We start from the raw sequence: 26,432 nt of genomic DNA, 5'->3' as shown, positions 1-26,432 counted from the left end.
CTGTTACCAGAGCTCTTATCAACGTGAAAGCAGGAGAAATTACACGTGGAACCGAAAGAAGGTTTAAACCTGTGCCCAAAACTGGACCCCAACGAACTATGCTGCACTCGCATGATCACTTCTATAAGTGATCCCTTTGGTTCACGGCCGTGAGGGATGTTAATTAGGGGGGAGGAGAAGTAAGTGAGGCCGAGCCCACTGGGGAAGCAACAGATGGCTTTGGTGTTAATGCGCTTTGCGCGCTGGATGGAAAGCGCGTGCAGCCTCTCTGCGCTGCAACACAGGCCCTGCTCTCTCTGTGATGCATCACAGACCCAAGGGAAGCCAGTCCTCAGATGTGGAGTTGAGCCAATTAACTTTACCACCCTCTTGTTGTCCCTATAAGTATCCCGAGGTGGAAAATAGAAATCAGCACCCAACACAACTTCATCCAAACTGACATTTGGAGGTGGCAGGAATCCAGGGTGCACTGGTTGCTCAAAACATCGGAAGGATGAACCGCCCAGCTGACATTACTTGAATTCAGAATTGTAACTGCAGAACGCATGTTGGTCAGTAGCAGCGTTTAACTTTAGCTCGTTGACCAATCTGGGTATTGAAATTATCAACACATTGTCAGCTTGTTGCAGTTTTGGCAATTCCGCCATGCCTTCCTTATAAGCCACCCCCGTACTATTCACATTTATTAATGTTTTAATTGTGTGCATTTTTTTTTTATAGCAGCTCAGGTTGGAAGTATTTAGACGCACAGCTCTACAAATTGCGGCCACTTGAGCGTACATTAGGAGCTGTTAGGAGTGGCGCTGATGACTTCCTTCTCTGCTTGCATGTGCCGTTTCTTTTTTGAGCCCTCATAAAAACTAATCTGCGGTCGGAACTAGCTCTGAAGTTTTATCGTGATTTACTGAGCCAAGAACCCGATGCTGAGATGGGTCACTTGTAGGTCATGGGTTCGGCTGCGCAGATGAAAAAATGACGCACTTTTTAAGTGGCTCTACGAAAGAAAACAAGCATTGGCCAATGTAGAGCATGAAAAGAGGTAATTACTAGGCCGTGAGGGATGTTAATTAGGGGGGAGGAGAAGTAAGTGAGGCCGAGCCTGCTGGGGGAAGCAACAGATGGCTTTGGCACATTCCAATGAAGTCTGGTGGGGGGCGGGGGTGGGGAGCAGGCATATGGTGTTTGAGTGAGCAGCCTTTGATGTGCGAGCGAGATGTCTAGCGGAATGCTCCTATAAGAATGCTTCACATTTTAATAAAATCAAAAGGACTGGGCTAACGCCAGGCCATATAATAAAAAATAAGGTCTATTTCCTTGTTTGCTGCTGCTTGCTAATAAATTCCCGCCACATTGCTCGAGGCTCTTAATTATTTTTCAGCACAGAGTTGTATTTTTCGTCCCTTGTTCACATGGCAGGACCTTTCGAAGGCGGAGCCCGGGCACGCCCTCTCAGCACACCTGCCGGCTCCCGGCAGGATGTGTGTGGGAGGTTTACGGACAGGCCGTCAGGAGGAAAGATAACGCCGGCTGGATTGCACTGTAGGACATCCCAACTTCCAAGTGAGTCAGCCGACAGGGATGTGTGAAGGCCCTGCTGGCGGGGAGTGAGCAGAGGGGGTGGGCGGGGATGACGCGCCAAGCTGAGGGGCTGGGGAATTCTACAGAGGGCACGAGCACAAAGGAATGACGTGCAGTGCAACACGGAAACAAGTATTCCCGCAGCTTCCAGCTTCAACAGGCACTTAGCTCCTTTCTGTCCTGTGTTGATCCTCTGCGGAACACTATGCAGGCCTAGCAGGGCTGACGTGGTTGAGAATCTGACCGATAATAGGTTTCAGTGTACCTTTGTCCCAGAGAGCGAGGCAGGCAGGAGGGGAAAGAAAGACTTGAGAGGGAAATAGATCACAGATAAAGAAAGAGATTGGAGATAGAGAGAGAGCGTGTTGGAGAGAGATCGAGGGAGAAGCATCATGCAGGGAAAAGGGATCGAAAGAAAGGGAAAGAAAGAGGGAGCATCATGCAGGGAAAAGGGATCGAAAGAAAGGGAAAGAAAGAGGGGTAGACAAGAGCCACAAGCTGGTGAGAGCGGCTGCTGAATCCTCCGTGTGGTGTGGGAGGAGTGCTGTTGTGGGGAGAGAGAGGGGAGGTGCTGGTGTGGGAGGGGGGAGGTGCTGGTGTGGGAGAGGGCAAGGCTGTGTTTGCGGGGAGAGAGAGGGGAGGTGCTGGTGTGGGAGGGGGGAGTTGCTGGTGTGGGAGGAGTGCTGCTACAGCAATGCTGTGTTTGTTTGGAGAGAGAGGGCAGGTGCTGGTGTGGGAGGGGGGAGTTGCTGGTGTGGGAGGAGTGCTGCTATGGCAAGGCTGTGTTTGTTTGGAGAGAGAGGGGAGGTGCTGGTGTGGGAGGGGGGAGTTGCTGGTGTGGGAGGAGTGCTGCTAGGGGAGGAGAAGCCCTGGACGTGAATGCTCGTGCATGTTTGATCACGTGATTCACATGAACTGCAAGAAAACCGCGGCTGAAAGCCCTTTGGTTTGAAGAGAAAATAGCCGACTTGAATTCTCCCCATTTCCCATTCCTGCGGAATGGTAAAGGCGAGACCTAAAAATCGGACCTGCAGGGGTAAAGACTCTGCCCCATGGTTTAATGACGACCTAAAACTGTTAAAACTTGAATGTAAACAAGCAGAGAGAAGGTGGAGACGCGATTATAATGAAACTTCCAAAGACACGTGGAAAACTAAGGTCCATGCGTACAAAACTCTCATTAAAAAATCCAAAGCCGATCACTACTCCTCCCTGATCTGTAATACTACCAACAATTCTAGGAGCATTTTTAGCATCCTAAACAGCGTCACTAACCTGGAGTCTTGCAAAAATGCGATCGTCCCGTCCCAAGACCGCTGCGACAATCTGGCCACATTCTTCAAGGAGAAAATAGAACTTATCCTTAAAGACTTGGATACGGGTTCCCACCGCTTACATATGAACTCTTTACTAAGGTAGCAAGAGGGATTGTGTCTGGGTCTCCATTGGACCCGGTGCCTCCCAAAATTTGGAAGGAATTTGAAGAAGAACTTTCCCCCCCCTCTCCACCTAATCTGTCAGCAATCCCTGTTGACTGAAACTGTCCCTGCCCATTGGAAACAAGCGTTAGTCTCCCCCTTGCTAAAAAAACCTTCCTTGGACCCTGACTGCTCTAAAAATTACAGGCCCATCTCACTGCTGCCGTTCCCTGCCAAGATAGTGGAGCGGGTGGTCAGTAACACTCTCTCCAACCACCTGGAACATCATCCACTACTTGACGGGGACCAATTTGGTTTCCGGCCTGCTCATGGAACCATAACAGCCCTCATCATCGCCATGGACGAACATCAAAGGCGGGCAGACAGAAGTCAGGCATCATTCTTGATACTGCTCGATATGTCTGCCGCCTTTGACACGGTGAATCATAAGATCTTATTGAGGCGCCTGTGGGAGGCAGGAGTGAGGGACACGTCACTGCAATGGTTTCACTCTTTTTTGCAGGATAGGCAGCAAACAGTATCTCTGCCTCCTTTCCAATCAGCCTTTTCCCCGGTAACGCACGGAGTCCCCCAAGGCCCTGCTATCAGCCCAATACTTTTTAATGTTTACCTTAGGCCGCTAATTCTTCTTATCAAAAGTTTCGGCATTAAAACCATCAATTACGCCGACGACACACAGATGATCCTCTCCTTGGAAGGAGAGAATTCTATCTCTGTAGAGGTCTTACATAATTGCCTGCGGGATACATCAAGGTGGCTGAAGGATAATTCACTCCAGTTCAATGCAGGGAAAACTGAGGTGCTTTTCAACACTGGCTTGAGGATCCCCCGACCGTTCCCTAGCAACTTCTGGCCCCCAGAAACAGCATTCAATGTACAGCCTGCAGACTCTGTCCGCAACCTAGGGGTCATGCTTGACCACAGGCTTAGCATGGAGACCCATGTTCAAAAAACATCAGCCTGCTGCTATGCCATCCTACGCTCTCTTAGGAAAGTTCTGCCCCTCCTACCCACCCAGCCCCGCGCCCAAGTGGTTAGATGTACCATCCTGAGCAGGTTGGACTACTGCAATGCCCTCCTGCTCGGGTCCCCTGAGTTTCTACTGGACAGGCTCCAAAGGGTCCAATCTGCGGCTGCAAAATTGGCCTTGGGGCTGCCGAGAAGATCCCACGGACCATCTGCCTTGGCACAATTGCACTGGCTCCCTCTTAGACAGAGAATTCAGTTTAAGGACCTCTGTATTGTTTTTAGGGCCCTCCACGGTTCCGGTCCAGCCCCTCTACAATCTAAGTTTGTGTGGTATGTTCCTACCAGACAACTTTGCTCCTCGGCTGCCAAACTGGTAGTCATCCCCAGATTTAGGAAGGTCAGAGCCGGAGGTAGATCCTTCGAGGTGGCTGCCGCCAGACTTTGGAACACCCTCCCCATTGAGATTAGGCACATTAATGAACTCCTACCGTTCAGAAAAAAGGTTAAAACTTGGCTCTTCCCGGGTTAGCCTATTCCCCTCTGGTCCACCTCTCGCTCTTCCTCAGACTCTGTTCAGCGCCAGGATGCCTGCAATGGTGACAGCTTGCGCTTTATAAATTCTTAAAATAAATAAATAATAATAAATATTCACCTTATCCAGTTCTTCCTTAAATTTACTCCGTATGATTTTCTGTGGGAAATTCGAGTCGCTGAGAGTTTCTCCTCTCATTATTGATTTAAATGTGTCCCAGACAGTTTGAACAGAAGCCGTATCATTATTGAACAAAAAGAACTCCTTAATAATTTTGGCCGTGTATTGGACATAGTCGTCATCCAACAATAAGTTCCTTGTTTTGAATCATTTTTTGGGAGAAGATAGTTGAATTTCCAGTATTACCGGGTTATGATCTGACACAAGTTTTGGCATAATATTAATATTAGCTTTCTATAAAAAATCTTGAGAAATAAAAAAATAATCCAGGCGGACAAACTTTTGGTGTGGGGAAGAAAAGAAAGTATATCCAGGTTCACTAGACCGAAATCTGTTCCAGAAATCAATAAGCCCGTTCCCTAAAATTAATTCGCGAAGAGCTCTAAAAATCCGGTTTTACCGACCTTTATACTTCCAACTTGTCCTAATATTAAAATCAGCATCAATATGAACATTCAAATCACCACAAAGAATTATTGGTTGACACCATACGGCCAGCTCTAAATTAATCGAGTTCATTACCTGACAATCATCTACGTTCGGGCCGTATAAAGAGCAGATAGTGAACCTATTTCCGTCAATGTTGATTTCTGCCAATCCCCATCTTCCCCCATTTATCTGCTAATGTCCTAACACACTTCCCTAACCCCTGTTTCATAAAAATAGCAACCCCTCTTTTAATCCCAGTCTGTTTTTGACATACTAGTAATTCAAGACCTACTTTTTTCAGAGAATTTCTCTTATCCCATGAAATATGCGTTTCTTGTAAGCACAAGATGTCTATTTGTAATAATTGAATTATTTTACATAAAATCCCCTTTTTCTTGAAATCATTAAGGCCATTAATATTCAACGTGCAAATCTTCACTTTTCTATCCATTATTATAAATCCCATTTAACATGTACCATGCTTTCCTATTTTGGTTCGTGCCACAGAAACATTGTAAAATGATCCATTCTGCTGTCCATTCAATGATAACTACTGCTGACTTACACCCCACCACCCTCCACCACTAACCCCGCACCAAGACCCACCCCCCCACCCAACCCACCCATCCCACCACGAGCGAGGGGGTTTACTCTGAATGTCCAATGTATGGTTAATTGTGACTATTATTTACGCTGTCCACAGCGTGTTTGTCTGATGCAATGTGACCAATGGATGGACATGTCAACTAGAATGAGCACTGTTAATAAAAAGTTTTAAAAAAATTTAAAAATGAATGTGTCCTTATGTAAGCAACTGGTGCTCATAAAGCACTTTGACACCGGATACCTTCAGGTCAAGTTTGCGCTATATAAAACTCGGGGAAAAAGAACCGCCCAGTAAAGGTCTGAGTAGATTTCCAGGTAGCAGCTTTACAAATTTCAGAAACAGTTACCCTCTTTAATAGAGCTGCAGCCGAAGCGTTTCCGCTTGTAGAATCTGCCCTCGGTCGTAATGATTTTTTAGCTGGCTGGTAAGAAAGGAGTTTACAAGAAACTATCCCACTGGAAATAGTTTGTTTAGAGGATGTAAAACCTCTTTCACCAGCCCATACTTAACACAAAGGTGATCTGATTTAACTTTGGTTTTATTCAGGTAGAACTTTAGCACTCTCATAATATCAAGAATGTGTAATGACCTTTCAGTCGGGGTTACAGGGTTAGGGATGAAAGTAGTTCTTATCACCACTGAAAGAATGTGTACGACTCCTCAGAACATAGAGCTTGAGTTTCACTTACCCTACGAGCCGAAGTGATGGCAACAAGAAAGCTGCTTTCCATGTGAGATGCTGCAAAGAGGGCTTAAGTATCGGTTCAAGTGGGGTACCCATCAGTTTGGCAAGAACAATACTAAGTTCCCACGGAGGAGAGGGTGAACTAATTTGAAGGAACACCTTTTGAGGCCTTCCAAAGAGTCTTTGACCGCTGTAATTTCAAAGAAAGACTTCTATGAAGGAGATTCCGTACAGGGCGTACAGGTCGTAATGGCCACAAGATGTACCATAGAGGAACAAAACAGCAGTCCAAATGTAGGTAAATGGCGAAGATATGGAATGACCACATCCTTTTGACACAAAATCAGTTTAGTATCATTTTGTTTACACCATAAATGAAACCTTTTCTATTTCAAAGCATATGTTCTTCCAGTGGAAGGTTTTTTAGCCTCTTAAAATGCCCAGCATTCTTTAGAAAGGCCTAAATGTCCAAGTTGGAGGAATCCAGGAGCCATGCAGTCAAGTTCAGTGAGGGAAGAGAAGGTTGGGGTGTAATATCTGCCCTCCGAACTTGTCCAGGTGATCCTGTCTGCACGGCAATTTCTTGGCGGTCTCTCTGACCCGTGTAGAAGATCTGTGAACCACCACGGACAAGGCCATTCTGGGGCTATTAATATCACTCTGGTTCCGGACTTGTACAGTTTGACAATTATTGTTGGTTTGAGAGAATTTGGGGAAAATGCGAACAGAAATTTCCCGGATTAATTTATCAAAAGGGCATTCCCCTTTGACCCTGGTTGTATGAACCTGGATGCGTAATCTTGCCATTTTATGTTGTTTGCTTCTGCGAAATAGTCTATATGAGGGAAATCCCATTTCAAAAAATGTCTTGTAAGACCTGGCCGTTTAGGATCCAGTGGCAATTTTTGTGGAAATTTTGACAGAGACCGTGTTGGGTATTCTTAACCCCTGGGAGATCACTGGCTGTTTCGGTTAAATTCCTGGCTATTAACCATTTCCAAATGGCTTGGGCTTTGAGAGACAAGGGACAGGAGTGAGTCCCTCTTGTCGGTTTGAACAAGGAGAGTTTGTTGTTAAAGATGGGAAAAAGGACTTTAGAGTCAGATGAACTGCTCTCAAACCCCTCATACCGATATGATACATCTTTTACTTGTTCAACCAAATTCCCTCGGTCTGAAGGGAGCTCATATGAGCACCCCATCCCTTCGAGAGAAGCATCTTTGATTAGTGCCCTGATGAAATGGTTCCCCTACAAGCAAGTTCTTCTGGAAAGGATTGACATGCAGCTTGCGACAGGGTAAGCTTGCCTTTCCGCAGGGTTCGAAGAATTATGTTACTTACCCGGTATGCATCTGTTCTTGGCATGTAGAGTTGTAGATTCACATGCTTTTCATATGTTGTAATTTAACAGCGATTAGATTGAGCATTAGCAAAAGACATCTTAGTTCTAGCCGTTATCTTGACATTTAGCGGACTCCATTTTGTATTCACGGCAGCCATTTTGTCTGCTACATGCTGCCTCGTGCCGACCATGTCCTTTGTCCTATCTTCCTGTCCATGATACTTGAATCTGCCCAGCAACAGGCTATTATTAGAGTACCCTACTTTGCCGCTGTTCGTTAGAGTCCACATCTAGTAATGATTAGCTCTAGATTGGAATGTGTTTGTCAAGCCCCCAACACTGTTAGCTCCTCCCACTGATCGATTGTGCCTCTCGATATTACCTTATATGTACATAAAATGTGCTCTTGTGCTTTGTACCGCCTTCTTTTGAGCCCCTGTGCGGGTATAAATAAACCATGCTATCTTCGCTCGTGGTGCTACTTCTTGCAATGCCGAAGGGTACTGTTTGAACCGTAGCACCACCTCATGAGGTGTAATAAATGTTACGTTTTCTATTTCCAGTTTCTGTGCCAACTTCTTTCAATTGGTCTGAGGACTTCGTACAGAGAAGGGCGAACCCCTTGCACTAGCGGGTCTGGCTGAGACCTGCACGACACCATACTCCTTTCATCTAATGTTGGGTCTGGATGTTTGTAAGTTGTTTTTCTTTGAAGTCTTTGGAGTCACAAGGTAAGCGGACTTCTCCTTTCGGTGATAGTGCGCATGGACATTAACTCCATTGTTGGATTGTTCTCCACAAGAGGGTGAGAATGGAGTGAGTGCAGTAAAGACATGTCCATGTGTATGTAATGTAAATAAAGAGAATTGCAACAACTACAACTGTGGGGGGGAGGTGGGATGGTGCATGTGAATCTACAGCTCTACATGCCAAGAACAGATGCTTACTGGGTAAGTAACAATCTGTTCGAGGCATGTGTGCTGTAGATACACATGATTTGCACAGATTATATATCAGTGTTCTTCCACAGCAGTGGCTAAGCAGTAGTTGTTGCAGTCGTCTGGAAAAGTTCTTTAGCACTGCTTGTCCTACATTGGCTTGTTGGCGTGCTAACACATCCACACAATAGTGTTTAGTAAATGTGCGTGGTGTGGACCATGTTGTTGCTTTACAGGTATCACCAATGGGAATGTTTCCTATGGATGCCCCTATTTTGGGAGTGGAATGCGCTCTGGAGGTACAAAGTTATTTTAGCTTTAGAATAGCAGGTTTGAATGCATTTAACAATCCATCTGGAAATGCATAATTTATGAAACTGTTTCTTTGATCACGAAAATTCTGCTTTGGGAATACTGTGAGAAAGTACCATCTTTCTTGCATTGGTATGCCCCCACTTTTTCTGAACCGTTGGCAGGAACCCAGGGCACACTCAGCCAAAGCACATCAGCAGTTCAGAAAAAGTGGGGGCATACCAAGGCAAGAAAGATGGCACTTTCTCACAAGATGTAGAAGGTAACCAATAATGTTTTGAACAGAAGCATCTAAATGATCCATTTTGCTGCATAACAAGCTCTAGTGGTAGTGGTAGTCCTGGGAACCTGTTTGGCAGGGACCCAGGGCACATCAAGTGAAAGTGCATCAGTCATCTGGCAAAAAGTGGGTGGTGGCGGGGGGGGCTGGGGATGTGTGACTGGATCAGGAACCCAATTACCTATGTCCAGTCATTTCCTTCACCCAGTCTTTAGGCCCCAGCCTGCAGTCTTTTTTTGCGACCAACATCCTCCATTAAAAAGCACTGGACTTCCAGGACCTCTTGAGCACCCTGCTGTCCCTGGACTTGGTGCCACCCTGGGACCCGCTTTGCCCTGACCTGAACATTAGGAGCTTGGCTCCTGAGACAGAGCGGCCTGCCCGTGAGCAGCCCGTAACCGGAGTGCCCCTTAGCCCTATTGGCGAACATTGGCACACTGCAGTAACAAACCCCTCTCCCCCAGCGCCTTGAGACCCTTCCGGGTGAGTAGCGCGCTATACAAATGTTTTTGATTGATTGCATCCGGGGGCCCTAGTGCCGTTGGTGGTGCACCTTCAGTGCCAACCTGAACCTTGGTTCTACCGTCCAAAACTCCAACTCTGAAACCGTTTACTTAACTCCAAACTTAAACACTTTGTTTATCTCCATAGGACTGAATGGTGGGTTTTCTCTGAAAATTCTTGTTGAACTGCCTGTTACTGCAACAAAAAGTAACTTAGGCGCCCTCACTAGAGTTTATCTGTTTCCTAAAGTCCTGTGAGTCATGCTAAACTAGGAAAGTAATCTACAAGTAGCGTCAAGTGCTTTTGAACAATTTTCTCAACTGCAAACAATCCGAATGTTCCTACAAATTTAGTGTTCACTGCATTTTGAAAACTAACATTGTATGAAGAGTTTTTTTAGTTACCTGCTACTAAGTATATTTTGGTTCTAGAAATAAAACAACAAAATAACTTTGTATACAAAAAATTAGTCTGGATTCAATCTTTGAGTGTGTGACATAATTTCTTTCCTGAGTGTGTACAACAAATGCGTAACACTGTCCTCCTGATAAGTCTGACTGGTCAGCCACACCACTACAAATGAAAGTAAGGTATTATCTACTTTATCCTCTGTAAGCCTCTGGGGTTCCACTGGACTCTGTGCACACTATACCTTACAGCAGTATAGAATATACAGAGCCAGCTTCCAACATTGATGGGTTAGCCATGGGATCTACGACTTTGCATTTGTTGGACCACTTGGTCAACACCTGATCACACAAATATTGGCTTTAGCTCAAATTCATTTTCATTTTTCAAATTGACATTTTTCCCACATTCCTAAAAGTCTTGTTAGGACCTTGGTTAAGTTCTGTTAGTATTTTTAAAAGTCTTAAACTCACTGTAGTTAGGGGTAAAAATTATTCTAGAAATGTGACAACGCCACGAGGCCGGTTCCAACAGGTGACCAGCATGGGTGCATGCATGGGTGATGGGTGTATGCGTGTGTATGCAAACTCAAGAACAGGGTGAAAATGGAGAGTTGTAGCCTGAAAGTATGGCACAACCTCCCAAGAGGAAGTGTTAGAAGAATAGGGGACCATCTTCTACACAGCAACAAACTTAAGACCCCTCGCCTCAGGGAGGGGTCTTGTCAGCTCCAGAGGGATCGAGCTCCTGGGCCCAGGGGACCCTCTAGGGACCTCCTGAGCCACAGACAGCAAATTTGTCCCAGTCGTGAGAGCCTGCGACAGCAAGCTGCTGAACAGGAAAGGAAAGATGTCACTGGCTCCCACAGGGTCTAGTGGGAAGCGGGACTTCTGTACACAGAGACCCCAAAGCTGGTGCCAGTAGGAGAGGGCTAGAACTTCAACTGTATAGAGAGTTCTCACTCACTTTGACCTGTGACATTCCCCTAGCTGGGCACCTGGGCCAGACTAAAACTTGGTAAAGGCTTGGCAGTCATTTCTACTGGCCCCAGATGTCTCAGAAATTGAAGGAGTTTGTCATCTCCTGTGAATCAACACAGCTAGACACCCAAAGGCCCCCGTAATTCCACTCTCAGTGGTTGAGATTCCTTTTCAAAGGGTTGGGTTGGACATAGTGGGTCCACTGAAACAACCCACAGCCTAAGGATCGCACATTCATACTGGTACTAATGGATCATGCTACCAGGTATCCTGAAGCAATTCCCCTTAGGACCACTACAGCTCCTGCAGTCGCCAAGACCTTCCTTGGTTTGTTCACCAGGGTAGGGTTTCCTAGGGAGGTGGTGTCAGACAGGGGTAACAACTTTATGTCTGCATACCTGAAGCACATGTGGGATTAGTGTGGAGGGAACTACAAATGCACTACCCCTTACCACCCACAAACCAATGGTTGTGTTGAAAGGTTCAACAAGACATTGAAGGGCATGATCATGGGGATCCCTGAAATAACTCAAAAGGAGATGGGATGTTCTTTTGCCGTGCCTGCTCTTTGCTTATAGGTAAGGGCCTCCAAAGAGAGTTGGGTTTACCCCCCCCCTGAATTTATGTTTAGCTATCCTGTGAGGGGACCACTTACACTTGTAGAAGCGTTGGAACCAACTATAAATATCATTTTCTTTCTAAAAGTAAGAACTTTCTAAACGTTCAAATCATTACTGTTTTATTTAATGTATAGTTTGAGTGCCTACCTTCGCACCACCTCCTAGATTAAGCAATGAATGTTTGTCTCCGCTACCCTGAGATCTTAAAGGGCTGAAAGGGAGTTCTTGGTCACGCATTTAGAGTTCAGTAGTATTATGACCCCAGGACACCGGTGCTAACTGACATCGGTCAGAATATTCTCAAACTCCAGATTGTATCTTGAGATTTTTTTTTAAGTTGTGCCGCTGCCTGTCTGTAGGTGTTGCTGTATGGCTTAGCATGGTGGTGTCTTCCTACCGTCCAACAAAGAAGGAAGTGGAGCAGGATATAAGCGCCTCCCTTCATTGCTCCCAACTGTGCCAGTTTTATGACAACTCTAAATGTATTCTAGACAGCATGCCAAGAACGACGTATCACCTGAAAACGTCAGGATTCAAGCCATGATGCGACTGCAGAAATAAGATGTTGATCACAGACCCAAACAACATCTACCTATGAGGTCAGGGCTTTCGTGAGGACTCAAAGTCGCATGATAAGTGTACCTGAAGGTGATCCGGGAGTAGGAGGTGAAGCTCTATTTCACTGAGCATAAGAAGAAGATGCTTTTAAAACAGAGGCCCGCTCCAAATCGAAAGGCTGTTCTCAGTTGCATCATGAGGCAGGTCCGGCACAAAGGCCCATTCCCGATGGATGTCTTTCAGTAAGTCAAAGATAAAAAGTAGTCATAAGTGCAAGAACACTGAACAGGACTCAGCCCCATCGCACCACTTGAAGTTTGGCGAGAAGTCGTAAGGGTGTCTCTCAAAGGGTCCAGTCTTCTGGCTCTGAGCTATGGCTCAATTGGCCTTGGTGTGCAAAGAAGGGACTGGGTCTCAACGAAGACTGGTGCTAAAGGCCTAATCTAGCTGACAATAATGCATTCGTTCTGTTTGCAGTTATAGTATAAATTCACAGGAAACTGTGCACCAAGACATTCACTCACCAAGTCGCGCCAGTCGAACAGTCCAGAAGCCCTCCTCGGATGGAACAGACTCGTCAACCAGGTTTCTTCTCTGCGTTGGCCTCACATATTCTTTGGCAGCTGTGAAATGTAGAAGATAAAAAGTCTTACTTGGGCTTCATACACCAATAGACATCAGGAGTGAGTAGACAATGAGAAAAAAGCGGAGTCTGCTGATCCGGACACAGATGTGTGTGTTCAGCTTTGGAGTAAGCAGGCAATGAGAGGGAAGCTGTTATGCCTTATGATGAGACTAGCACAACAAAGTAAACTGGGGCTTCCTGAGTTTCACCTAGGCAAGTGAAACCTTATCAGAACTCTGTACAGAGCAACAGGGCAAACAGGAGCAACAAGGCCCTCGTGTAGGAGGCCTTTTACTGCTCATGCCCCAGGTTCCGACCTACTATGTATCATAAACAACTGTGCCAAGTAACCCTTCGGCACTTGACTCTCAATGGTAGTGTGGGTCAGGCAGTCATCGACTTTATTCCTCACAGAGGCTATGGCCCCATCGTAACCGCAATACACTTCACGTAGGCCCACCTGACATAAGGGGTCGCCAACTTTTCTCCGCACATGGGCAACAGCTAGATTGTTATGACAGTTTACTTCACAGCGGCCACACCCGGTATACCGAGTTGCTGACTTTCCTCTGCACACGGGCTACAGCCCAATCATCATTGCAGTATATTTCACGTCAGCCCATCTTGCAAACTGAATCGCTGACTCTCCTCTGTACAAAGGCAACGACCCGATCGCTGCAGCAGCCGTCTACTCATACCTCGTTGTAGAGATCCACTTGCCAGGATCCTCCACTGGACCTCGCTGCTTCCAGCGCTCGCCGCTTCATCCAAAGACACAGTGGTCTTGGGAAGCAGGCACGCACTGGTGTTCCAAGCTCCAGGAGCAGGTGGCCTTACGTTTCTTCTGATGGGTACTTTTACCTAAAGATTCCTCACCTATTGAATATATTCCAAATCAGTAGGCTCCTGGCTCTAGAAAAAGAAAGATTGGAGATGGGCTTACCCTCCCTCCATCAATGGTGGCGGCAATATCACACCTCGGGAAAAAGAAAACACTTAGAATCCTAAAATCCCCCAAAGGAGTGCCCCAAATATGAGGAAGGTGATGACATCACGAAACGGTTCACCACCTTTGAGAGGACTTGTGGAATGAGACAAGTGAAGAAGTCCCTCTGGGGGGCGTTACTTTGGGAACTGTTCTCTGGTAACTGCAGATACAAACTACTGACCCTCACTGGGACAGATGCTGAGTCCTAGGACCTCATGAAGGGCACCTGATTGAGGGTTTTGGACTCAGAACTGAGGAATACAGAATTAGATTCAGGTGGGCTCCTAAAACCCCAAGCCAATTCTGGGTTCACTTCATGGACTACTCAATAAAAACACGAGATGATTGGTTGACTGGATGTGACGCACATGACTGTTGGGATTTACAAACTCCTGATGAAAGAACATGTTATAAAATTGCACTAATGAAAAGTTGCACCAGTATCTGGTACACCTAGATATAATTTGTCCACAAGAACTGGGAAAGAAGGCAGACCACTGGGTCAAGACAAGGGTGACAAAAACAACCACTGGGGGTGACCAATAGAAAGGGGTAACACAATCTTCCCAGGGGAAAGGGGGTGATCCCACCTAAATATAAAACCAAGAGTCTTCTAAAGGCCCCCAAAAACCTGTTCAAGAGGCTGCGTCGCAAAGGTCTTTCCAGTCCACTGCGGGATATAAGGGTAAGACTTTTGACCGCCTAAAGGCCCGGTGTCATAGCTGTAAGAAGGTTAGACACGCTACTGGAGATGCTGCCTGTCCCAACAAGAATGCCCCTAGTCCCCCTCCAGCACTGGAGAAGATAATCTCGAGATGGGATCAACAGTGTGCCCAGAGCAAATCAGCGTTCACGTGGAGGCTGTTCTAGTCTCTGAAGGACAGGGAGTGTTAGCCGTTCTGGCTGTCTGCCCCCCTGACTTGAAAGGAAAATGCTACTTACCAGTATGCATCTGTTCTTGGCATGTAGGGCTGCTGACATTCATATCTTTGCATAGATCGCCGCCTAGTGTTGGGTCCGGATGATTGCATTTTGTTGTCTTGGAAGAGGCTTCGAAGTATCACGAGGTAGGTGACTCCTCCCCTGGACTACAGTGCGCATGGGCATCCACTCCATCCTCAGATTGTTTTTCGTCATTGTGGCAAAGATGGAGTATAGAAAAGTAAGAGATGGCCATGCAAAGAAAACCCTGCAGCTGCGACAGGCCCCGGGGAGGAGGTTTGGGCGATTTGAATGTCAGCAGCCCTACATGCCAAGAACAGATGCATACTGGTAAGGTGCATTTTCCGTTCGAGGCTTGTGGGCTGCTGAATTCATATCTTTGAATAGACTGTTTGAATAGCAGTTTGAAAAAGAGTTTTGAGGACAGCTTGGCCTACAGCAGCTTGCTGCTTTGCTTGCACATCTACACAATAGTGTTTGGTGAAAGTGTGTATTGTAGTCCATGTGGCTGCCTTACAGATGTCTTCTAATGGGATGTTTCCCAGGAAAGCCATGGATGCCCCTATTTTGCGTGTGGAGTGTGCTCTTGGGGGTACAGTTAAAGTGCGTTTAGCTTTTTGGTAGCATATTTGAATGCATTTAACTATCCATCTAGCTATTCCTGATTTAGAGATGGGGTTACCTTTATGTTGTGGTGAGAAAGCAACAAACAGTTGCTGTGTCTTTCTGAATGGTTTAGTTCTGTCAATGTAATATAACAGGGCTCTTCTTACATCTAGTGTGTGTAAGGCTCTTTCAGCTACTGGCTGCGGGTTTTGGAAGAAAACGGGCAGTTCAATGGACTGATTGATATGGAAAGTGGAAATGACCTTTGGCATGAATTTAGGGTTAGTACGTAGTACCACCTTATTTGCATGTATCTGCATGTAAGGTTTCTGAATAAATAAAGCCTGTAACTCACTTACTCGTCTGAGAAGTGATGGCAATTAAAAAAGCCACCTTCCATGTTAGAAATTGCAGTTCACATGAGTGTAGTGGTTCAAAATGAGGTCCCATAAGTCTGGTAAGTACTTTATTTGAATTCCAGACCGGTGAAGGTGGGTGTTTGGGAGGGATTATCCGTTTGAGCCCTTCCATGAAAGCCTTGATTGCTGGAACTCTGAACAGAGACAGGCGTTGTCCGTTTTGGAGGTAAGCTTCTAAGGCTCCAAGATGAAGTCTTATTGAAGAGTATGCTAGATTGCATCTTTAAAGATGCAACAGGTAACAGATAATGTTTTGTATTGAAGCGTCTAATGGATTGATTTGGTTATTGTTGCAATAAATTACAAATCTCTTCCATTTGGCTGCATAGCATGCTCTCGTGGTTGGGCGTCTTGCCTCTTTGATAATGTTCATGCAGTCAGGAGGCAGATTGAGATATCCAAATTCTAACACTTCAGGAGCCAGATCGCTGGGTTCAGTTGATTGGGATCTGGGTGCCTGATTTCTCCATGGTTCTGAGTTAGGAGATGTGGCGATAGGCGCAGTCTTTGGTGTGGAACAACGGAGAGTTCTAGGAATGTTGTGTACCATGGTTGTCTGGCCCATGTTGGCGCAACCAGGATCAGTATCAGAGACTGCTGACGTAGTTTGAGTGTCACTAGCGGAATCAGTGGGGCTGGTGGAAAAGCGTACGCAAATCTGCCTGACCAGTTCATCCATATCGCATTGCCCTGTGACATTGGATGTGGGAACCTGGCGGCAAAGTACCGGCATTTTGAGTTTTCGTTTGTGGCAAACAGATCTATCTCTGGATGCCCCCATTCTTGGAAGAATGGTTGGAGAACTTGAGGGTGAATCTTCCATTTGTGTATCTGTTGGCTGTGTCTACTTAGCAGATCTGCTACTCGATTGTCTTTCCCTGGCAGGTGTTCTGCTAGGAGAAAGATGTTCTTTGGAATTGCCCACCTCCATATGCTCTGCGCTAGGTGAGAAAGCTGTAGAGAGTGAGTCCCTCCCTTATTTTGGATGTAATACATGGCTGTCATGTTGTCCGTCTGGATCAACACCGCTTTGTTGTGTGTTAGACCTGACATCCTTGGCGTTGTTTTCCCCCATCTTTTTGCCTCTGCCTCCTGTATTTTTGATGCTGTGCTGGATTTCGTTTTTGCTGGTTTAGATGCTTTGGACACTCTGCCACTGCTGATCAGTGCCAAGGTGTAAGTGCTCCCTCTGTAAATTGTCATATTGATTGGGTATACCTGATTGGCATATTTGTATCACCATGAAGTCCCTAGTAAAGTGCACTGGGTGTGCCAGGGCTGGTGATGACAAATGCTACTAGTGGGCCTGCAGCGCAGATTGCGCCACCCACACGAGAAGCCCTAAAATGGTGTCTCAGGCCTGCCACCGCAGTGCCTGTGTGCAGTCAGTGGACTGCCATGTCTGCCTGGCCAGTGTCCCCACTGGCTGGGCCTAACCCTTCCCTGCCTGTGCACATCAGTCACCCCTATGGAAGGCTCAAGGTACCCCCCTGGGCAGGGTGCAGTGCATGGGTAAGGTAGAGCATGTACTAGTGCAGGTAACATGCTCTGGTAGTGAGCAGCAGCCATTTTGTGTGCTCGCTGCTGCAAGGTTATCTTGCTCCATAGATTAACATGGGGGAGGCTGGTCCCAATGGATACCAGCCTATCTTCCCATAGGAACAAGATGGGACATAAGTGAGTGATATCCCTGAACTCAGAATTTAATAACACATCTTTTAGGAAAGGTGGTTTTTTTAATTCTGTGTTTGAGAATAGTACTTTTAGAAAGTGGCTGTTCTCTTGTCTAACCTTTCTGTGTGCCTGGGACTGTTTGTGGATTGACTGTCTGGGTTAAGGATGAAGGGGGCTGCAGAGCCCCCAGGGGGTTATCTGAGCCAGGCCGTGGATGAAAGGCAGCATCTTCTGCCAGGGAAGTGGGAGGAGATAGCACCTGATAGTGAAGGGCTGTGCCTGCCTGACCACAATGCTGGCTCCACCCCCGCTGGGCGACTGTCACCTCTGTCCCTGATACTGCGAGAGAGAAGGAAGCCAGGAAACCCCCAGAGCCCCAGCAACACCCAGAACTGGTTTGGACCGGGCTCCGGGCCCCTTTGCACAAAGACTTCAAAAGACTTCAAAGGACTTCAAAGACTTTTTGGGGTATAAGAGAAGGACCCCTGACAACAGAAAATCAGATTCTACAATCAAGAAGAAACCTCTGCTGGAAGAAGGACTGCTGGAGAACTGAATGCCTTGCTGTGTGCTTTAAGGGCTGACCTGTTCTGCTGTCTCATCTGAAAGCTGAAGAGGAGAAAGGGACTTTGCTGTGTGCTGTGACCCTGCCTGCTTGAAACTACAGAGACTTTGCTGTGTGCTGTGTCTCGTGAACTGAATCTCCAAGGGCCTGAGAAGAGCTGGCCTCCTGCTTGGAACCCAGGGTTAAAGGTTCCTGAAGCTTTGCCAAAAACTGCTGCAAGATCGTGTGGTGGTCTGCCCAAACGCGTGTTTCCTAACTGCCAGCTGTGTGGAGTGATCGCTGTGCTCATCGGCACAGATTCAGGGGGTGAGGAGAGGCCGTGTTGTTTTCCTGTGACTAGGATCCCCCCATGTCGATCTGCTGGTAAAAGAAACGTTCTGCTGCGATCTACGGCCCTAAAGGAATCTTGCCGCCAAGTCACCGTTGCGGCCCGGGGCCAGAAACACCCTCTGTAAATTGCCTCGGTGTTTAGGAGCTGCAGCGGCGAAGCTCGGAGCCGCCGCGCTCCCACTGGCTAAAGGAGCCGAGCCCCCTCACCAGCGCCGCGACTGGATTGGCGCGTGTGCCGTAGCGTCATCAACGAGGCCGCGCTGTGGTTGGTTGGCGGCCTCGCATCAAGAGGAGCGTCACTGAAGGCCTGTCCCGGGAGCCGCACTGCCATTGGCTGACTCCCGGGTGCTGCTGGAGGCTCGACCAAACGCCGCGACAGGATTGGTCCCTGTCATCGGGACCGCTTCAACTGCCGAGTGATCACCGCCGGGACCGGGGAAGACTGACCCGACCTCGCCGAGGGAATCTCTGCCGTGCCGAGTGATCACCGCCGGGCCCGGGATAGAGTGAGCAGACCCCAGCGAGGAGCCGACAGCCGAGTTCGACCCGTCCTCGCCGAGGGAGCCCAAGCGTGTGTCCCGCATCCCTGGCCGGTCGTCCCCCGAGGTGTGCTGCACCAACTCCCCCGCCGCTCGTTGGATTGTCGAGAGCGGGTGGGAGAGCAGCGGGGACCGGCCGGGGCTAGGATCAAGTGTGTGCCGATCGGCGCAGTGCGCCTGAAGGTCATCGGGGGGGTGTGAGGCTGTGTGAAACGGCCTGAAAAGGAGTCCCCAGTATACCGGTGAGGCGCGCAGGCAGCGCTTGGAGTCCCTGGCTTTGGGGGCTGATTCATTCCAATAAATCACCTGCTGGCAAGCTTAGTTTGCTCTACTCGTTTTTAAGAGCGAAATTGAGATAAGCGCAAAGTATTATTTTTGGTACTGATTCACAAGAGAGACTTGAGACTATTTTTATGTTTACTAAGAACTTCCTAACAAGTGCAACCATTAAGAATTAAGTGCAACATTTTTCTAATGAAGTGATTATCGTGCAACTGCTTTATTTACCTTGCTGAAACTAGATAAAGTTATATTTTATATATACTTACCTGTGTGGTCTCAGTTTGTGGTGGATTGGGGATTACTGTTGTGTTAAGTGCATTTATTATACACATTGCCTTGGGGAGAAGCCTGCCTGCTCGCGCCAAGCTACCTAGAGGGTGAGCGGAGGTTATCTACTGTGTGTATTCCTTCACCCTGACTAGAAGCAAGGGTCCCTACTTGGTCTAAGGTACTTACCTCTGCCAATTAAGACCCCCAGTTCTAACATTGTGTATGTGGTTTTGGAACGCTTTCTACTTGGTTGATATGCAGTGTCTTTTACTTGGCTGTCCAGAGTTCCAGGACTGTGTAGTGATGTAGGTGGGCTCCCCTTCCTGTTAGTGATGCGTCCGCTGTCAATACTACTTGTGGATCTGGCTCTTGGAACAGTCGCCCCTTGGAAAGGTTTTGTGGATTCCACCACTGCAGAGAGCTGTATGCGCGACTGTCTACCAACACTAGGTCCTTTAGTTGTCCTTGAGTTTGGTTCCACTGCCGTGCTAGGCATTCTTGCAATGGACGCATTTGTAGTCGGGCATGGGGGACAATGAATATGCAGGAGGCCATCATGCCTATGAGTTGCATGAACACTCGAGCTGGCAAGGAGTTTCGTGGCTGAAACCTTTGGATTAGTGTCTGCATGTTGGCTATCCTGACTGGATTGGGATATGCCTTTGCTACTGATGTATCTATTGTTGCTCCCAGATATTGTTGTATGTGGGAGGGCTGCAGATGAGATTTTGGGTAATGTATTGAGAAACCCAGACTGTGCAGCCGCTGGTGGGTTTGAGACTTATGACTTGCACATTTGACGTGTGACTTGTCTTTTATGAGCCAATCGCCAAGATAGGGAAACATGTGGATGTGTTGCCGCCTGAGGTGTGCTGCCACTACAGCTAGGCACTTGGTGAACACCCTTGGAGCTGTAGTTACTCCAAAGGGGAGAACTTTGAATTCATAGTGTTGTTCCTGTATTGTGAACCTGAGAGATTTCCTGTGAGCTGGGTGTATCGGAATGTGGAAGTATGCGTCTTTGAGGTCTAATGTGGCAAGGAAGTCGCCCTGCTGAAGCAGTGGGAGAACTTGTTATAAGGTGATCATATGGAAGTGCTCTGATAGTATGTATTGGTTCAGAGGTCTGAGGTCCAAAGTGGGTCTGAGCGACCCGTCCTTTTTGGGAATTAGGAAGTATAGAGAGTATACTCCTGTTCCTTGGTGTTGAAAAGGGACTGGCTCTATGGCGCCCTTTTGTAGCATGGATTGGACCTCTTGCTGTAACAGTGGTATGTGCTCTTTGGACATGGGACGGTTTTTGGGTGGTATGTTGGGTGGAGTAGAAGTGAGTTTCAGGCAATAACCATACTGGATCATTTGTTTCACCCACCTGTCTGTGGTAATTGCGCTCCAGACAGGTAGGAGCTGATTGATTCTGCCTCCGACAGGTGTTGTGTGTTCTGGAGGGTGTGTACTGAAGTCACTGTTTGGTGGCAGTGGAGGCTCAGGTGTTATTGCCTCCACGTCCTCTGCCCTTGTTATTATTGCCCCTATAACCTCCTCTATTGGAGCCTTTGTTAAAAGTACCCTGGGTATTTGACTTGAAGGTGGAGGAGGTTTGCGAAGTGCTGCCCCTTCCTGCATCTCTATATGAGGAGCTATGAAAGGAGCCCCGGTGTTGTTGGAACTGAAGTGCCCCCATTGACTTGGCAGTTTCAGTGTCTTTTTTCATTTTATCTAAACTGGTGTCAACTGCAGGGCCAAACAGAAAATCTTGGTTTACTGGCTGATTGAGCATGGTGGATTGCACATCGCTCTTAAATCCAGATATGCGTAACCATGCGTGTCTGCGCAGTAGAACGATGGTGTTGATAGACCTGGCCGAAGCATCTGCTGCGTCTAGCACGCATTTGATGGAGGCGTTGGTTATGAATTTGCCTCCCTGAATGAGGTCGTTGGCCTGCGCCTTAAAGGGTTCTGGTAAATGTTACATTAGAGTCTCGAGTTGGTCGAAGTGTGCTCTATCATATCTCACTAATAGAGCTTGTGTATTAGCGATTCTCCAAGAGTTAGCAGCTTGTGAAGCTACTCTTTTTCCTGATGCCTCTAAAATCTTTGATTTTTAATCAGGAGGAGGGGCGTCTCCTCTTGTTTGTGAATTGGCTTGTTTACGAGCGTTTGCGACGACTAAAGAATCTAAACGCAACTGTTGTTTTATATAAGTAGGGTCTGCTGGTGCGGTCTTATATTTTTTCTCTATTCTTGGATTGAGCACTCTTGCCCTAGCAGGATCTTTAAAGATATCTGGCGCGTGCTTGAGGACCCCTTTAAGCATTGGAAGAGTTCTGACAGATTTCTCAGAAGTGGGGAAGGTGTCGAACAAGAAATCTTCCTCTATAAGGTCAGTGTGCATATCTACCTCGTGATATTTAGCTGCCCTGTCTATAAGCTGGTTAAACAGGATTGTGTCGCCTGTAGGTGACGGTTTTGTTGGGTATGGGGAAGTATCTGGGATGGGCTGTTGCTCGTCATCATCTTGGTCAACCCATGTGTTATCTTGTTGATCAGGATCCCCAGTGTCATCATAATTGTATTGATGATCTTCCCCCATGTACTCTCCCTCATTGTGATCAGAGTGTGTGGGAGAGTACGGAACGAAAGGTATATCAGGCAGAAAAGGAGGAGGAGTGAAAGGCCTTGAGGGGGATGTGCCAAAGTCTTTTTTCTTTGGAGGAACTGGAGAAGGAGTGTCTTGTGGTAAAGGCCTCTTCTTTCTGTGGTAGACTATGACGTGTCCTGTATCTGGATCGATATATAATTTAGCCTGCTCCTCGGACACAGGATGTGGGTGGAGTAGTTCTTCCTCGACAGTCCGTGGCTTTGGCGTTGAGGGTTTAGGTTTATGAACCTTTTTTGGAGTCAGTGGCTCAGTGCTTTTTGGTGTCGGCGCTTTATTGGGCTCGACAGCTGAATGAGGTCCGATAACTTTTTTCGGTTCGACTCGTTCTTTGTCTTTAGAGTCTTTCTTTGGATCGGCGGCCTTTTTAGGCTCGGCGACCTGTTTTGGATCGACCAGGGCTTTTGGTTCGGTACGTTTCTTGTCCGAAGCCTGGTATTTTTTCGGGTCGATTGTCTTTTTTGTGTTTTCGGCAGCCTTTTAAGTTCGCCTGTATCAGTTGGATCGACAACCTTTTTCGGTTGGACGATTTTCTTCGGTTCCGATGTCTTTGGTTCGATGGTTTTTTGGGTTCGACTGCTAAGCCTTTTGGTGCCGAATGTTTTTGCGGCGTGACGCTCTTTGGTGCCGAGGGTTTCGGTGCCGATGGTTTGTCGGCCTCAACAGCTTTCTTAGGCTGTACACCCTTTGGATCGACGACCTTACTTTTTGGGTCGATGATCTTCGGTCGGGCCGCCTCTTTTAGTTGTGCGCCCTTCGGGTGTACCAGTTTTTTTGGTTCGATGACCTTTGGCTGGAGAACTCTTTTTGGCTTGATGACTCTCTTCGGGCCTAGGCCACCTGGAGGCGTTTGTGCTTCGGAGCCGGGCCGAGAGGTGGGGTCTCCGAAAGAATGTCTCGATCTTGGCTAAGGCCTTTCGGCAATGCTTCAACCGGAGCCTTTTTTTTCGGGCTGGGTGGAGTGGGGGGCTGGGTACTCACAGTTTTTTGCCCCGGCGTGATCTGGTCATCGGAGTCCGATTGGTCCATAACGGTGACGATCTCGAGATCGGAGTCGGCCGCTTCGGGAAGCTCTTGGTCGTCCTCGAAGATAGTCTCCGGTTCCGGTACCGACTTCTGCATCTCTCGCCTGGCAGCCCGTCGATTCCGGATCGTTTTCCTGGATCGAAATTGGGCACACGCCGGGCAATCCTCTTCTTTGTGTTCAGGTGACAAACACTTGTTGCATACTGTGTGTTTGTCAGTATGTGGGAACTTTGCGTGGCATTGTGGGCAGCTTTTAAAAGGACTCTTTTCCATGGACGGAAGTCGCACGTAGCGTTGATAAGGCCCAACGGCCCGCGTCGACGACTGGATTAAGATGAAAATCTGGATGGAGTCGAGGGGTACCGAGCGAAAACAATACCGTTGAGTTTGAAGGCCTTTTGACCTTAAGGAGTAGTTAGTTTCGATTCCGAGCTGGAGTATAGGAAATAACATCCGAACCCAATGGCGGAAAAAAACAATCTGAGGATGGAGTGGATGCCCATGTGCACTATGGTCCAAGGGAGGAGTCACCTATCTCAGGATACTTCGAAGACTCTTCCAAGACAACAAAGTGCAATCATCTGGACCCCACACTAGGCGGCGATCTATGCAAAGATATGAATTCAGCAGCCCACATGCCTCGAATAAGTACTTACAATAACCCTTAGTGAATGGAAACATGATAGAAGCCCAGAGGGATACAAGTGCAGTGTCACTATGGTGATAGATACACTGGTTTCCCCAGAGCAACACCAACAGAAAAAACCATCCAGTCACCAACACTGACAGTGTCACCACTAACCATGCCACAGCTATGGTGACATTAGACTGGAGGGTTGCTAGCCAGAAGCAGGTAGTGGTCTACCCACAACTCTCAGCTGCCTGTCTGCTTGGAAATGAGGTGGAGACCTCAGCAAGGGCGAGGTAGAAGAAGACACAAGCAGCCATGCTGCAAATCTGAGGGTGGGGGGAGGAGGGGGGGAGGGTTGGAGGGGAGGTGTTTGTAGACGAGAAACTCGAGAACAGGGTGAAAATGGAGAGTTGGAGCCTGAAAGTATGGCACAACCTTCCAAAAGGAAGGGTAAGAAGACTGGGGGACCACTTCTACACAGCAACAAACTTAGGACCCCTTTCCTCAGGGAGGGGATTTGTCAGCTCAAGAGGGATTGAGCTACTGGGCCCAGCTGTACCACGGACAGCAAGTTTGTTCCAGTCGTGAGAGCCTGCGACAGCAAGCTGCTGAACAGGAAAGGGAAGGTGTCACTGGCTCCCACAGGGTCTATTGGGAGGAGGGACTTCTGTACACTGAGACGAGAGACCCCAAAGCTGGTGCCAGTAGGAGAGGGTTAGAACTTCAACTGTATAGAGAGTTCTCACTCACTTTGCCCATGCCATTCCATAGCTTCCATGAAAATGTCCGGGCCTGGTCCCGGTTCATTGATGACATCTTTTTTATATGGAAGGGGGACCAGGCCTCCCTTAATGAGTTCATCTTGTGGATCAACGCCGTGGACAACAACTTGAAGTTTACTGCCCATTCTAGTAACTTGAGGATTGAATTCCCTGATATCTGGAACAAACATCGAAACAGTGACATTTACGTATTCTATTTACCAAACCCACTGCCAGGAACACTTTGTTGCAGTACGGCAGCTTCCATCCCGCTGCCAAAGGGATAGCATTCCGTTTAAACAATTTCTCCGCATTAGGAGAAATTGCTCCGATATCAAGGACTTCCTTTATCAAGCTGACATCCTCAAAGAAAAACTGAGACATCAGGAATATCTGTATAAATTGATTAAAGACTCCTTCAAACGAGCTAGGTACTTTAACAGAAAGTCCATATTTGAACCTAAAGACAAAGAAGCTTTGGATGAAATAGTTTGCGTAACTAGACATTCCAACCTGAATCATAAGCTCAGACAGGCTGTCAATTCCAGTTGGTATCTCCTGAACTTGGGCCACGAGAAGGAACATCTTCCCAAACCAATTTTTGCCTTCAGGGGAAATAAAAATCTGAAGAACTATATAGTGAGAGGGAAACTCCAGGAATCCCAAAAACTAGTACAAACGTCGATATGTGGTTTGGGCCCGGTCCGGGAAACCATTGGTGTGGGAATTGTCAAGCTTGCCCCAATGCTCTCATTGGGGATACCATCAGTATTCCTGTTCGCACTATTTCTTTAACCAAAATGAGCAATTGTTGCACGGCTAATGTGGTCTACATCATCTTATGCCCGTGTGACCTCCCCTACAGTGGTGAAACTGGACGGGAGGTCCGCTTTAGGATAGGGGAGCACAGATCTAACATATGAACTAATAGATTTTGTGCCCCCCTAGTGACCCATTGGCATGAGAAGAATCATTCTGACAGAGACCTTAAGTGGTCCATGAACCCCACTACTGTGCGCAAGAAACGAGAAGTCACTTGTTTAGCCTGATCTCAATAACTAGATAGGGAGGTGCCCCTCGGCCTCATATGCCTGTGTTTTTTTGGCCTGACTCTTTATTAGACTCCATTGAGCCTACTTCATATGTGCTCACGTAATTAACCGCTTTATTGAGTCTGGCGTAGGGCTCAATATTAACCTGGTATATATTCCGCCCGTCGTGGGGTTAGGTCCCTTTTAACATCTTGTGAGAGCCCACACTTGCCGCCTGGTTTAAATACCCTTATGCTAGCCTGGCCCCATATTTAGCTGTGGTCTTCCAGGGACTGCTCCTGTCATCTTAGATATACTGTGGATTTAACTTTTTTATGCATTGCAGATTTCAGAATGTTTTTCCAGACCTAGCTAAGCTCTAGTTGATCTCCTTGTAGATACTTGAACCTGCCCTATGGGCTAAACTGAAGGCTGTTCCAGGTGTACCTTACCCATTGTTCTCCATCTTCTTGGCAAAAAGCTAGATGAAGCAAGCTGTACCAGGACCCGGTGACAGGGAGGCCGCTGTTTTTTAAGAAGACGTTAATCCAGAATACAGACATAATACAAAAACGTCAGAAGGAAACAAGTACAAGGACCTTTCTTTCCCTCAACGGCACATCAGCCATAAGCATCCTGTTACAAATGACTCCAAGATGGGATTATATCTAGCTTTTTACTATAAAGCAAATCTGTATCTGATCTTATTAATCCATACGGTGG

The 26,432-nt window shown here is 47.3% G+C and overlaps 1 protein-coding gene across 8 annotated transcripts in view; it reads right to left on the bottom strand.

The window, feature by feature from the left end:
* LOC147725801 (uncharacterized) overlaps window positions 1-26,432 on the bottom strand; it is a 626,472-nt gene that overhangs the window by 422,683 nt on the left and 177,357 nt on the right. For 5 of the 8 annotated variants that reach the window (XM_086959971.1, XM_086959976.1, XM_086959975.1 and 2 more), the window contains one exon: window positions 12,886-12,984. The exons of the other annotated variants lie outside the window; for them this stretch is intronic. In XM_086959971.1, coding sequence (XP_086816097.1) covers window positions 12,886-12,984 — 99 coding nt within the window. The remainder of the gene's footprint in view (window positions 1-12,885; window positions 12,985-26,432) is intronic. 8 annotated transcript variants of the gene reach the window in all.

The sequence above is a fragment of the Lissotriton vulgaris genome, chromosome 3_1 (genome assembly GCF_964263255.1).
Source record: "Lissotriton vulgaris chromosome 3_1, aLisVul1.2, whole genome shotgun sequence".
Taxonomy (NCBI): Eukaryota; Metazoa; Chordata; class Amphibia; order Caudata; family Salamandridae; genus Lissotriton; species Lissotriton vulgaris.
The sequence above is the reverse complement of the archived record's forward strand: the minus strand, read 5'-3'. Positions and strand labels throughout refer to the sequence as shown.